The sequence below is a fragment of the Epinephelus lanceolatus genome, chromosome 2 (assembly GCF_041903045.1).
Source record: "Epinephelus lanceolatus isolate andai-2023 chromosome 2, ASM4190304v1, whole genome shotgun sequence".
Classification (NCBI taxonomy): domain Eukaryota; kingdom Metazoa; phylum Chordata; class Actinopteri; order Perciformes; family Serranidae; genus Epinephelus; species Epinephelus lanceolatus.
The window spans coordinates 29,863,213-29,879,092 of record NC_135735.1 but is presented as its reverse complement, the minus strand read 5'-3'; the positions used below and the strand labels follow the sequence as shown (position 1 = coordinate 29,879,092).

At 38.1% G+C, this 15,880-nt stretch overlaps 1 protein-coding gene across 2 annotated transcripts in view; it reads left to right on the top strand.

Annotated features, from left to right (window-relative positions):
* Positions 1-15,880, top strand: part of LOC117260150 (CUB and sushi domain-containing protein 1-like) — a 529,510-nt gene that overhangs the window by 454,802 nt on the left and 58,828 nt on the right. For both annotated transcript variants that reach the window (XM_078176328.1, XM_078176324.1), the window contains exons 46-51: positions 388-533; positions 4,892-4,972; positions 8,565-8,678; positions 11,774-11,890; positions 12,261-12,332; positions 13,415-13,561. In XM_078176328.1, coding sequence (XP_078032454.1) covers positions 388-533; positions 4,892-4,972; positions 8,565-8,678; positions 11,774-11,890; positions 12,261-12,332; positions 13,415-13,561 — 677 coding nt within the window. The remainder of the gene's footprint in view (positions 1-387; positions 534-4,891; positions 4,973-8,564; positions 8,679-11,773; positions 11,891-12,260; positions 12,333-13,414; positions 13,562-15,880) is intronic.

Sequence of the window (15,880 nt, the reverse complement as noted above, 5' to 3'; positions counted from 1 at the left end):
TCTTTTTTTAAAATATTAATATTTTGCCAGGTAGACCCAATATATTCCCTTTTGCAATAGATTTTAAAGAGGAAACAATATAATCATTGATATTATTATTACTTCTACATTACTTTTCTATCTTTGAAGTGTTTTTTATATTCATGTTGTTTTTCTAATCCTTACTTTGTAAACTTGCCATTTAAAGCATCAATGAGTTGTGGAGTAAATCAGAGAAACAGCTGACTTTATATATCACACACATAGCAATCTTTCTGCCGAATATTATGTGACTCTTGGTTTCTCTCTCTCTCCGTCTCTCTGCCGCAGTATATCAAATGTATCCTGCCCTCCAGTTTAAGCATTGCCACTTGTCATTGTTCTCTCTCTCTGTGTCCCTGAATTTAGGGACGGCCCAGATACGTCTAGTCCTCAGCTGGGAGTCTTCAGCGGCAACACAGCATTAGAGTCGGCCTACAGTACCAGCCCAAAGGTCCTGATCCGCTTTCACTCTGACTTTTCAACTGGAGGGTTCTTCATTCTCAACTTCCACGGTACAGATACACACTCACACACACACACTTACCTGTAGTTTAAGTGCCCTAATATGTACGTGTACATCATATACTGTAGATACGGTTAAGCCCCAAAATAATATACATAAACACTTGAAGATCCACTCATTACTAAAAGTGTATGTCATCCAAGAGAGACAGTAAAAACTAAAGTAATGGTCAAAGTTGTCACAGTGAAATTTAAGGTGTGCTGGTGGATTCATGTCGTCAACCCCTACATTGAGTAACATTACAAGTTAGCTGCAAGAGGCAGCAAAACATCCTTTCATTTTATAGTTCTATTAATAAAACTCTCCACAGTATGAACAGTGGTTACATGAGCCTCAAAGCCAGCCACAACTCAGCCCTGAGCAGAGTGACCGTCCTCTATTGACCAATCAACAGACTGCAGTGTTCACAGCTCCACCTTTTAGTACCAGATCTGTGTGCTAGGTACCCCAGCAGAGGGGTGACCAAAAATGGGGATGGTATGGAACGATTTCATTGGTACCATCCACACCTTTTCACATTGGAAAGGGAAGAAAAGCGTGCCAAATTGAACTGTACTGTACTGTACTGCTTGGTGGAAATGGGGCTTTAGACACAGTGCTAGAGGAGTTAAAGTAATAATACCACACTATAAAAATGTTACTTAAGTAAAAGTGTGTGAGCACAATAAGGAAAAATGTATTTAAGTATTTAAAGTACTCAGTGTAGAAAATTAAATCAATTGAATAAATCGAAATAATAATTGGAATAATTGAAAGGAAAAGCAGCAAGTCCTGATATTTGAGAAGCTGAAACCATGACATGTTTTTAAATGAAAAATAACTCAAACAGTGATCAAAATATTTGCCAGTTAATTGTCTAATCAGTTGATTAATTGTTTCAGCTGCACTTGTATATTTTCATATGTAACTAGTGACTAATTATAGGGGAGCAAAAAGTACAATATTTTCCAAAGTGCCATACTTGTGTAAACATACTTAGTTACGTTCCAACGACGGTTAGACACAACTGAACACTCGGGTATATTGACAGGTCAAGTACCTAGTTTTTAGACTGCTCAAGAACTTAATGGACAAGAGTGGCTTTTGTTGATTCCCTCATGCTATGTGCTTCTTTTAAATACCAAACACATTTTCTTAGTAAAAACACTAACAAAACAAAAATCTTGATAAAGTCTGAGTGTGTATAGTGCTTTGCATCACCCACCCCTAGTGTCATTTCCTTAACCACTGAATAGCTATAAGAGATGAGGTCAGATGCTCTTCTACAGTAAAAAAAAAAAAAAAGTAGTAGTAGCCACTTTTCTTCTTTCACTTGTTTTCATTGCTTTCTCCATTTCTCAGCTGCTATTCACTGTTTGTAAGAATAGACAAGTTCATATCTTTAAATCGGTCCATCTCATGGTTTTTCAGTTATGTGTACCTCAAGAGGAAACACTTTCTGAGGAGTCCCTGGTGGTGTGTAGCATTTGTTGCAATACAGCCACAGTGACAAGAGGTACAACTCTACACCATGTTGCTGCATTGTTGCTTTCTCTAACCTCAAACAACTGTTTTTGAGGGACACATACAAACTGAACCTGCATCTCCATCTTTGATTAAAAGTTTAGGATGTTATTTACTGTAAATACCAGAGGTGGGACCAAGTCATTGTCTCACAAATCAAAAGTAAGTCTCTAATATTTGCACTCAAGTCTCAATTCAAGCCCCAAGTCAAGAAAAGCATGGCCCAGGTCAAGTCCCAAGTCCTAAACTTAGATTTTTGAGTCCAAGTAATGATGCGCTCTTGACCAAATGTGAGGCCATTTTAACAACAAAATAATCATGTATTAAATTTGCAAAAATCTATTACAGAATTGCATACTGCAATACATTTTTTGTTGACCACTGTGTAGTTTCTGTACACAACCAAAATTATCTTTGGTATCACTTTCTCCAGCTGGCCCTCAGTAACCTAACATTATTTCTTCATGTTTGTCTCCTGCAACTTGACTGGATGTTATCGGATTGGTTCAGACAAAGTGGATCTGAGGAATTAAGTGTTGACTTGTTGGGAATGAATAGCATAAATGTTAGTTGATTCAGGAAATGTAACGAAATGATTTGATTCATGGCACAAAGTTTTTGAAGTACATACTTTAAATCTTTGGGCTCGGGTAAAGGGATCAAATATTTTCAAGTCAAATGGCTGTAAAGTCATGAGTCATTTGTGTTAAAGTCCAAGTCAAGTTTCAAGACTTTTGATTTTGTCATCAAATTTGTAACTTGAGTCTGATTCAAGTCCAAGTCATGTGACTCAAGTTCAAAGCCTCAGGTAAAGTCGAGTTGCAAGTCTTTTTTATATTTTTGTCAAGTGTAAAGCTGTTAAATCTGTGACTATGGTGTGATTTGAGTCCAAGTCAAGTGACTCAAGTCCACACCTGTGAATAATGCCACTTTTTAAATGACATCATGTGTTTTTGTTTAAAAAAAGATCACCCAGATCAGAAAACATCTGTTTCTCCTTTTTCACATAGCTACTGTAGCAAACCAGATGTCTCACGCACTGTGCAGGTAGAGAAATAAAACACTGTGGTTTAAAATTGAATAATTAATGATGATATTTTTTTGTTATTTCAGTGACTGAAACCATTTCAGACGTTTTTCTGAAGTTCTTGCAGAGTTTAACACTGTTGTTTGCTTATGAATTGAATCATGTAGTGTTTCTTTGAACCCACAAGGCCACACTGACACAGCACCATTTGTAACATTTTGTCTTTAGTCTGCACTGGAATTATTATTATTATTAATCTATTCTCAGTTATTTCACATCCAGGGAAATACATACGTCTTTTCTACTACATTTCAAACTAGCATGAGTGTAGGTGAATCATGCTGCCCAGAGACCAGACGCACACTAAATTTATTGTGTACTATTCCTAGATAATAATAGTATGTCAATTTGCTTTCAATTCAAGGTCACCGTTTAGATTTAGCATGTCAAAGACATGAACAGCACGCTATAAGCAATATTTAAAGCCCTAGTTCAGGTTCGGTGAACAGTGGCTAACCTTGCCCGGCAGCTGGGACATTGAGAGGCACAAAGTAACCTCATATCAAAGTCATATTCCCCATAACGCCATGATACAAGCATGGCTGCCCTGAAAGAACTGCCTGGATGTTTTAAATAATAAAGATCACAAATCACATCCACAGTCCCATTCTCCACATGGACAATCTTTTCAAAGAGGCAAGTGCACTGCTTGTTTTTTTCTGGCTTACTGTTGGAAGTGGTAGAGGTGCTGAAGGAGAGAAGATTTGCTGTCAGCTGGAGTTTAAAAGGACCCATGTCATCCATTGGCCCTACCACAGGCAGCAATCCCTTCCAATCGACCAATCATAGGGCATCACCTGTTTCTTATTTCCCTTACACACTCACACACACACAGTCTCTGAGGGGAGGAGAGAAAGCTCTGACACATCAAAACAAAATGACCCAAGGTCGTAACAGTGATGTCAATAAATCCCTTTGCAGCGACAGAATGAAGAACAGTGACACGACATCTATGTTTTCTGGTTCTCATTTCTTTGGTTTATGCACATTGATGAAACTATCAAAACACTGTTAAAGAAACTCATGGATTTTTTTTTATGCCTCTGCGACAGCCATGGCTGGAGGCATTATGTTTTGTTGTCCCATTCTTGTGAAAGAAATATCTCAGGAATGCCTTCAGGGAATTTCTCTCGGACTCAAGAATAGCCTGAATAGAATTTGGTGGTCAAAGGTCACTCTGACTTCACTAAAAGGTTTTTGGCCATAACTCATGAATTCATATGCAGATTATGATAACATTTCACACAAATGTCTGAAAGGATAAATTGATGAAGTGATGACATTTTATATCCAAAAGGTCAAAGGTGAACTTTACTGCGACATCATACTGTTTACTGGCAATTATTCAACACCATACCTCAGGAACAAAAGGAGAGACATTTGGTCGAACGCTGAATTGGTAGCAGTAACTCTTGGGTGCCCACCTTGAAACTGTGGTGAACTTCTGTGCTGTCAGGTTGTTGATGCGAAGCATCCATGTTGAGCCAAAAAAACACAATAACTTTTATTAAATTCCTTCAATTCCTCCACTACATATATTATATGAGTCTGGACAGACATGGATGCAAACTAAAACTTGACTAGTTGACAGAGGCGTACAACCATGAGGCAGTGATTATAGATTGTAATAACAATCACGCTCTTGCAGATCCCCCCTCTTATCACAAATAGGAAGATATGTTCATACCATAGACATATTTGTTTTTTTTAATTGAAATCTAAAATGCCTTTTCAAACTTTTTTCCACCTCTCTCCAGCCTACCGTCTGAAGAAATGCCCTCCTCCCCCTGTTGTGGAGAACGCAGAGGTGATCTATGAAGATGAAGACTTCCAGATTGGTAATAATCTTGATTAATAAGACACTTTGATACAGTAAAGCAACACAAGATCCTTGGTGAATCGAAGTGCTGGTGCTGGTGACATACTGAGAAACTGAAAACCATTCTCAAAAACACAGAAAAACAAACCAATTACTATAGAAGAATAACTTAGACAGTTTTGCTGATAATGAGACAGCTGACCCAGTGTGAAAAAATACGCAAACTTTATCTGCATTGGTACATCTTAAGATCAAAATGACTCTTACCTGACAGGACTGACAAACTACCTGATCAGGCTTTTAGGAGGTCATTATTCCACTGATTGTAAATTACTCCATTAATGAGCCCCATTACTTTGTACATGCACAATCTAAATATAGGAGGCTAACATTAGTCTGTCACTGTTAATTATATTTTGCTTTATTAGTGAAGCTGACCCACTTGCTCTGAGTAAAATCCATTCAGTGTACCACTGTGTGTGCATGTGTATCTGTGACACACAGAAAGAAACAGTAGAGAGACAGAGTCACAAAAGAGAATTATGCTATGGAACATAATTTACCATTCCTCCTTTAAGTTCAGTCTCAGTTTTTGCACCCAGCACAGAGAGAGGGTTGGGTGTGTTTCGTGCTGCTCAGCATAAACAGGGGCAAACAGCTGACTCTATCAATGGAGAAAATATAAGCCATGACCATCTCTAAAATTGTCTCAATGGAATTTACAGGAAATGTTGTATCTTGTTAGCAAGCTAGTCTTTGATACGTTTGAATACCACCTAGATTGTCTCTACAAGTGTGTAAATCAACTTCACTATGAGTACAATGACATTATTCAATCACAAAGTCTTGTTTACAGTATGCATTGTGTGAACTGGGTTAAGACAAGCTAAACACATCTTGGACCAGCCTCCTCTTTACTTAATGTACTGTGTTGAAATGTAACACCAGATATGTTCTCTGACGCTTTTTTGAAAACATCCATTTTGGGAGAAATAATCACTTGTCAAGCTCTCCATTTTCCCTCAGTCCTGTGTTGTGAGATTTGCTAAAAAATCTTACTCTTAGGTTTGGTGACCTTTCATAAAACTTGAGCAAGATTAATTTAGTCGCTGTTGGCAAAGTATACAATAATTTCTCAGCACACATTTTGAAATGTCAACTTTTTATGAACTCAGAAAAGTTGTTGATTTTTTAATGATTTGTTGATTTGGGAGACTTTTTGTTTTCCTCCTTTTAAAGGGATAGTTCGGGTTTTTTGAAATGGTGTTGTATGAGGTACTTATCGATAGTCAGTGTATTACCTACAGTAGATTCCAGTTGGCACGCTCCCAGTTTGGGGAAGCAGGCAGGAGTACCGCCACGGAAGCAAAGCGATTTCCTGCTGTGGACAAGGGCAGCAGCAAAACACATTTTTTGCTGCCTAAGAAAAGGCCTGCCTAAAAAAATCTGCATCAGGTTAGGTGGATGCTAAGTTGGGAATATTTTCACAGCTTTACCTTTCTTTGGCACTACATTTTCTCAACCACAGAATCCCTATTCCTACGCATTTCTCTCTTTTGGCCCTTCAGTCTCCCTCTGCAAATGTTCTTCTGTATATTCTGGTTCATAAAGGTATCCATCATTGCTGTCATGGTCACATTTTTTTTAAATTCTCTTGTATTTATTGTCTTTCCCATAAACAGCTTTAAGTCTCACCCAAACAGCCTATCTGTAGCATAATACAGTTAATGGCACAGTTGCACTTATGTGTAGCAATATGCAGTCCCTCCAGATCTTGTGATCACAATAATTAACGCAAATTCAACATAAGTCCACATTATTTGTGGTGGCTTACAATTTTTCAAAAGTCCCGTGATTTTTCCGCATTTTCCGGCCGACCAGAAGTCGTCACGCATGCGACATCATTTGAAACATCATCAGACGTGTCATCAAATTCGCTAATGACATTGCAGTAAGGAGATACGCTCTGTATTGACATAAGAATTTGCACTGTTTAAATGCATACAATATGTGTTGAATGTATTAAAATATTATGTTCACAGAAGATGTTACATGTTGTTGTACAGTCACATTGTCTGGTTTGAGAGCTACAATATTCACTCAGGATTTTTTGCATTTACTGGAGTCCATGTTTTGAAACTAATTAAATACAACTAAAGAAGTGAACTATAAAAAACATTTACAGCTATTTTTGTAAAATTCAGTATGATTATTATAGCAAGTGATTGCATGAATTATTTTTTTGGAGGTAGTATTTAAAAAAAAAAAAAAAAAAAAAAAAACACCTTTTTTTCTCCTTTTGTCATTAGCCACAAGTTTTTGTCATTTACTGCCATTTCCCGCAAAAATCACATAAAAATGCCACAATTTTCAATGAAATTTTTGACAACATTGGTCGCAAATTCAAAGGTTTTGGCCACAAATTCAAGGTTTTTTTGCCGCGAGATCCTGGAGGGACTGAATATGGAAGTTCTCTGTTTGAAAAACTTTAGTGCCAAAAGGAAAGGGGCTATCTGACAGCGGGGGGTAGCTTACATGGTGGTGCTCTTGCCTGCGTCAACCGTCATGTAATGAATGAACTAATGTAATCCACTGACCATGGATAGGTACCTCACACAACCCCACTTCAAAAAACCTGAACTATTCCTTTGAAGACACATTTCTAGCATGACATAGATGAATACAGCAGCGATCCAGTGAGTGATTATACCATGATGTTGATTTATAAAGATAACATCAAATAATTACCACTTGTATGACACCACAGCAGCAGCAGGCACCACTCTTCACCAAGAGTGAAGCCATTCCCTATAACAGTAAAGACCAAAGGGAGCTAGTTTGGGGTAATCATACAAACGAATCTCACAAGCCCTCGGAACATTGGAGTGCATGTACTGTGAATTTTACATTCACAAAACCTGGCAGAATGGGGTACCTCAAAGACATCGCTACCTTTGTTGTTGGTCAGTCTAATGGCCAATTATACAATCTGTGAAAACAAGCTTGAGGAAAGGCTGAATGTTCTTGTTTGTTTTGTTCAACAATGTTAAAGTCCATGCCCCATGCTGTGAGCATACGCACTGTATGCCTCCTGGGCAAAGTTTGAAGCAAGCATTACATCTCCCTGACAGGTGGTAGATCTCCACCCCTTTTAAGATGTTAAGCCTGTGAAACTTTGCCTCTAAAAATGGAGCAACAACATGTTAACTATTTTGGAGCTTTCTACTTACAAAAGAAACACCTGAAAAGCCAGCTCTTTGTACAATACTCATATCACATTGAGATAGTTATTTGTTGCTGTAATTGTTCCCTCTGTCTGTATGAAAGAGATCCACTCTCTTGCACAAATTAAATGTAATAAATGAGGAAACAGTCTTTGTTCCATGCAACAGTGTACTCAGGCAAAGACACTTTTCTTCCAAAAATAAGTCATTTTATTACAAAATATCCTGGGTATGTGAGTATTAACATAGATTTAAAAATCTGAATCTACCTATCAATATGATTTGCCCTGTGATATTTACCTATACAGACATCTAGACTCAACTGCAGAAACACTTATTAAATATATAATGTGTATTAATTTAACAGAGGTTTTTTTCCCGTGTCAGGAGATATTGTGAAGTACCGCTGCTTACCTGGATACACACTGGTCGGAAAGGCAGAGCTGATGTGTAAACTCAATTCACATTTGCTTTTTGAATCCCCGTCCCCAACATGTCAAGGTAAGGCTGTCCAACTTCTGAACCATATACACAATATACTGTATACTATATACTGTATGTGCATGTCTATGTGGAAACCATGTGGTGATGCAGTATTAAAATGGTTTGAATCTGCAGTCAATCAAAGAATCTTTGATCTATAGTACATGCTGTAGCAATTTTCTGATGTAAGCATTTATATTTTAAACAGCATAGCTTTTTTAAAGGAATACTTCACCCCCCAAATCCTGCATGCCCCCACGATGAAAGAAGAATCCAAAAATGGAGAGAATTCTTGAAGAATTGAAGTCATAAGGTGCCATGTTTAACAACAGCAAAACAGTATGAAAACATCTGTTTGCAAACTATCACACAACTTATGCGGTATAATCCAGTTCTCATTCATCCAGTCATATGCACAGTGAACAGACAGACCTTTCTTCTGGGGACCTAAACTGAAAAGGAAACTTATTTATGTTCCCTTCAAAGCCAGACTCCATTGACAAAAATAGTAATTTAACTTTGCTGGAAGCAGGAGCTGCTGGTCTACCTCTGCCTCAAGCAGGAGTTAGTTTTTGTCATTGTGTTACTTTGATGAATCCAAACTAACCCTTTAAAATACCAAAGTCACACAATAACATAAACAAACTGACTGGCAAACATGGTAGTGGTAGACCGGCAGCAAGGTAAAATTTAGTTTTTGTTAATGTAGTCTGGCTTTAATGAGCATATAGATAAGTTTCACTTTTAATTTAGTTTTAAATAGGAAGGTTTCAGTTAAAATGCATGTGTTTTGGAAGTATTGAGCATACGACTAGATAAATGAGACTTGGATTATACTGCACGAGTTGTATGAGAGTTTGTAAATGGATGTTTTGATATAGTTTTGCTGTTGTTAAACACAGACCCCTACCACTTCAGTTCATCAAGGATTCTTGGATTGGATTCCTTGGATTCTTTGTCCACTGTAGAGGCACGCGAGTGAAAACAATGTTATCATCATGAATTTTACATGACATGGGATGAGTAAATGATATACAAATGGTCATTTTGTGGGTGAAGTATTCCTTTAATATTTCTGTTTAGTTAAATTGATTTTACTGTATGTGTGCTCCTTTTTTTCAATTGTCTGTAGAACAGCAACGTACATATGTGACAACTTTGTAGATGAAATATTACCTTGAGAATGTTGTATGTTGAATGTTGTAAGACTCTCAAAACACCTTCTTTATTAAAGTATTTCCCCAGCGATTTTCAATTTTATTTCCGTAGAGGTTGGGGACTCATAAGGAACAGACTGGAAGAAGAAAAGTCAAAACAAGCAGATGATATCCTGATATTTAATTAAACTCAAATTCCAAAACATTCAGATCTCACACTTTCCATAATGCAAACTGAGGCGTCATTTTGTTAGATTCTCCCTGCCTGGTAAAGACCCAAGTCTTTCTAAGCCTCCATTTTTGTTGACAAAGTTGTCAAGACTGAATGGTACTCCACATGAATAGTAAGCTGATATTGATATGTAACATTGCTGGAGAGCCTCTTTAATCAGATGTCTTGAAAATATATCTATATATATAGCATCTCTTTACACCCTTTAGCACCCGTTGTTCCACTGCGTTCATAAGCAGTAAATTATGTAAACTGTTTTAAATCAAAGTAAAGTATTATCACACTGAATTTCAGATCATATAGATGAAGAGAGAGCTCGCATCTAGATGTTATCAGGGTCTGGAGTAAATGTTCACCAAGAAATTAGCTTGAATGCAAAATGGTAAATAAATACTGTCATGGTTTCATGGTGGCCTATTTATGGAAAACATCACCCTGAAACCCACATTGCCTGAACTGGGCTCCAAATGTCATCTTAAAACTGCAACTCTGAGCACCCTTCATGCTTATGTGTACATAAATTGGCTAATATCAAACCTGCTGCTACTACTACCCACAGGTGAACGAAATATTTCCAGAATGAAGATGAAGTACATTATAGAAGAGAGAAATATTTTTGACTTGTCATAGCAGAAAAAGCACAGGCAGAACAACTTTTCTTTTGTCCTAGTAAGCCATGCCTGTGAGCCAGCATACACCACAGCAACTACCTCATCTAAAGAGACTGCAGTCATTTTTAATGTTATCAATTACACCTGTGCTTTTGCGGCTATGATATGCCAAAATGTCCGCTGTGCGAAAGGTTGAGGAAAGTCAATACACCAAAAGACATCTTCAGACACCCCATTGACAGTTTGTCATTGTCTGACAGTGCTAGTGTTGAGTGTTGAAGCTGAAAATGTTAGATAAAAACTGCAAATCTATTCCACTTTGGCATTGACCTATATAACTTAAAGAAAGTTGTTGAATATGTTAATTCAGTAGTAAAGCAGTTCAGTGTGGCATTTATGCGACTTTTGACACAAAGATCAAAGAGACCTCACGAAAGGAGCACTTAATATTTTCAGTTAGCACCATTAGCACCTCCACACTGTGCTACAAGTGCTGGTAGCAGCTCCTGGTATTTCTATGAGATGACTCAATACTGACTTGAATTTCTCATTTGAGAAAATCTTCTTCTTTTTTTTTTCTTTTTTTTTTTGTATTGAAGTGATGCTCAGCCTTCCCCATCATGTGGGATGAACAGTGTGTCCTTTCCATTATAAAGCAGAAGAAAAAGAAGCCAGCACTCATATAAGACATGCAACCAAAGTGCTCTCCCACACAAGAGTTCAGCTTCTTTTGTGTGAAATTCTGTTACCTAAACAGTCATCAGACAGAAAGACTGGGGGAGGCTTCCAATGTCTTGCTTGTGCTCCAGGCTGATAAATGGGCAAGTTTTAAAGGCAGAGAAGATGGGCATGTGGCCTTCAGATTCAACAAATTGTCATCGCCCCAACATGACCCCTACACATGCGAGAAAGTTGTATAAACCGCACATCCCCAGAAGTGGGCTGTTTTTCAAGTGTGTTGGAGAAAGGATACAGATAATGGAGGTGGGGAGACAAACATGAACAGATGGATAGATGGCAAGGACACACATTGGGAAAGCCAGATGTGTACAAAAGAATAAGTTTTCACTGTTCAATCTGACTAGCTTTTTTTTTCCTATTATTACCCTCCAGCCCAGTGCCCAGCCAATGAGGAGCGTTCTTCATCATCAGGAGTGATACTAAGCCCTGGGTTTCCTAGCAACTACCCCAACAGCCAGACATGCTCTTGGCTGCTGCATATGGTTCCAGGTACAGTGTGTATGTCCAGAGGCCGCACCACTATTTGTCTAGACTGCTGTTTGTGTGTGTGGGGTTATGCCTGAGGGAGAGAAATATTCATGTATGTGTGCAATTTTATTTGTGTGTGTGTCTGTGTGTGATGTACAGTGTAACAGGCTTCATTTACTGTATGTACAATAAAATACAGATTGTGTCAAAGTGATGCTCTGCTTATATATGTGCGCCACTGCTCTGTTAGCATAAATATGTATAATATGTATTTATGTGTTTGTGCATGCCTCCCTGCATTTCTGTGTGTTCAGCATACTTTATATCAGATATGCAGCTTTTTGGGTGTTTTTTTTTTTTTTTTTGGTAATAATTTTGTCTTGTTTCCCAGGTTACACCATCAATATCTATGTAGAGATGTTCCACAGTGAGAAACAGTTTGATGAGCTGGAGATTTTTGATGGTATACAAAGCTTTTTCTCTCTATTTTTGCTGCACTTAAACACACACACACACACACACACACACGTGTACACACACATACTCACGCAGATTTAATTCATGTTTGTTTATGAAAAGTAGCACAACAGTTAATAAGATGCGCAGCACTTAATTCTCATTTGTGGTGTTGGAAATGTTCCCCACAGGAGCTCCAACTAGGTTGTGTAACAGTAAATGTGAAAGTTTGCATATCAGATTATGTGTGTGTGGGATTTAACATTCTTCTTTATTTATTATTTTGTATTTACATTGTACATTAAGAACTTTATATAACTTTATAAAACCAGTGTTTTGTTGGGATTTTTGCACTCTGAAAATCAGATGTTAAAATCACGGGTGCCCGCTCACAGTGCCCACAGCTTAGTTTGTAAAACAGCTAACATCATAACAAACAATCAAAACACAAATTAGATCTCACTAGCTTTTGAAATATGTGACTTGTATTGGAATCCACAAGCAGGAATGAGCATATATACTACTAATATGTGTACCCCGCTCAGCTCTATCTATTTGTATTTATCTTGCCTGGGCCTAAATAGACTTTAGCTGCCTTTGATGTTGCCAGCAGCAAAGGCATCATTGTGGAGTAGACGGCTGTGACTGGAGTTGTTTCTGAACTTAGTTCGGGCTCCATCCACTGCTTGATTCAAATAACAGACATTAGCACAGGTGGAGGGTTGTGGTCTATAAACCTCAGATGAAGCTAAACCATATGCTTCAATCAGCATCATGTACAACACGTAATTTGGAAGCACTTAGAGACTTAATGAAGCTGTCACCTTCATGTGCTGCATGTCTCAGAAACAATAAAAGACATTCTGACTGCAGCATATTTTTCATCTCCGCCTTAGGTTAGGTTAATATTCATCTGGGAGATTGTAAGATTATTGGAATTTGAAGAAGTATCCCCCCCCCCCAAGACACACACAGACCACTGCACAAAATTACATATTGCATCATGCATATCTATACTGTATATACACAGTATAGATATGTATACTGTGCACGCAGCAGTTCTGAAGTGTTATTGATTTGTGTCACTAGGATCATCAGGACAGAGCCCTTTGCTTGTGGCTTTAAGTGGAAACCACTCATCGCAGCTGAACTTCACATCTAAAACAAACCAGCTCTACCTACGATGGTCCACTGACCATGCAACCAACAAGAGAGGATTCAAGATACGATACTCAGGTACTTATGATTTCTTTCATTTTCTATCACTTTTTGTTCATAAGGGAGCGATCACACAGTTATATTATCATTAATATCAGCAAAATCAAAAACAAGTTATCTCCTTATCTTTTTAAGGGCTCCTTTATGCTCAACATTAGATATGTATGCGGAGACGGACCGAGCCATCTCTCTGTGCTCCGCTTTCATTTTGTCCGTATTGCATGTTTTCTGAAAGCTCACGCCTCGTTTCCACTTACATATGTGTACATAGACGAGGCATCCTGAAGTCCATTCTTTCCTGTAGGAATCTCCATGATATTTGATGTGCCTGTGAAACTCCTCCCCTCTGTAATATTTCGGCCCAGAATTTGCCTCGAGTACCTTAAAAAAATTGAACTTTTGCATTGGATTTAGAAGAGACATTATAAAAGTTTGCTAACTTGGCTAACAGGCTGCTAACAAGCTAACAGGCTATTTTCTTCAATTCAGTTGCCTGTATGGACAAAATTAGCCTCTTTCCCACAGCTACAGGTGGTTTCTATTAGTTTCTATCCATCCGTAAAAAAATGCACTTCCTTGCGTTAGAGGCATCATCTGTATATTTACGGATCTACCAGTCACATACGTAACACCTCCTTTCCACCTATGTATATGTATGGAGACTAGGTAACCAGAAGTCCATTCATTCCAATGGGAATCACCGTGATATCAGATGTGCCTCCTCCTCTCTGTAATATTTCGGTCCAGAAGTATGTTAAAAAAAATTGAACTTTTGCAGTGGATTTCGGAAAGACCGTATGACAGTGTGCTAGCTTAGCTAACAGGCTGCTACCTAGCTACAGGCTATTTTCTTCAATTCAGTTGCCTGTGTTGATTGTGAAGTGAGTTTGTATGATTACAAAGAACTTGTTTATCAAGTCTGAACACATTGTGAATCTGAATAATGTTATTCTGCTAAAATATCGTTATACATTATATACTGTCAGATCGTCATTATGACTCCTTCAGCTGTCCATGCGTCTTTTTAATTAAATATTTCACAAAACATGCCACGTCCCTTTTTGTCCCAGTAATGTTCCAAGCGTATTTTCCAAACTACCGGATGGTGAAAACCTGACAATGTTCGCCTCCCCCATGGCTACAGGTAGTTTCTATCAGATTTCTATCCATCCGTAAAGAAACACACTTCCTTGGGTTGGACACCAGAGGCAGCATCCGTATATTTACGGATCAAGGGTTACCAGTCACACTCGTAAGTGGAAACAAGGCGTTACAGATACAGTCAAAACAGAGCAGTACCAATGGAAATCGTGGGGACAGTGCAGCATAGTTCAAGTGAGATGCGACTGTACGACATGACAAAGACATTTTAGAACAAGCAGATTAGAATGCATGTCTACTTGTCACAATGTGTTTGATGACCTCACAGACCACTGCCATCTACAACACTGCTTCCATTTAAAGGTGTAGTATTACAACCTCAGCCACAGTCGCCCTGTTCCTTGTTGTATGAAACTTTTAACTCTGCCCCCTAGTGCCGTCTGTCGGCTGTATCTGTGCCATCATAAAGGACTTATGGAAGTATCAGGGCACAGACATTTACAACATTTGAAACTGATGCATCTATTTTTGTATGTAAAGGAAGTATCAATGAGCCCTAAAAGCGTCAAGATATGTCTGTTTATTTGCCTAGTTCTTCGTCTGTTCTAAATATGTTTTCAGTTTAAATTAAAACTCAATATAAATGTGTATTACCTGTATGTTGGGTAGGAAAGATACAATGTGAAGTTTTTGCTTTAGGCAAACAAGAGGATGAGTGTCCTACTATGTATGTCAAGAAATCTGTCAACTGTCTGCTCTGCTTCATCTCTGCTTTCACTCCCTGCTGTGTTGAAAAGTCTTCTGCTAATGTTGGCTGAAGTGATTTGTCTCTAATAGCATGAATAACCAACCCCAACGCCTCCCTTATAATGAAAATGAATTGATGCATCAAGGGTGTAGATACCTGAGCCATGATCATTTAGAAGACACTGCTAATTGGAAACGTTATTTTTATTGCATCAGGCTAATTAAGAGCGAAAGAGAATTAGGAAATCCACTTTGTTAATTTGACAATTTGTTTCAGATTGAGTGTATTATCTCTATCTATCTGCAGGTTCTTGCCAACACTGTGGTGTTCTGATCATTAGCTTTGTTCGGTTCGGGTTGTAAGGTTTCTCTGCCACCCCTTAATCAAAGGCTTTAAACTTATTGAAGAATTTGTTGGAGATGAGCACCAATTTCACTCATAGAAAATACAATTTACAGTGACACTGATCCTGTTTAGGCTTGAGAGGA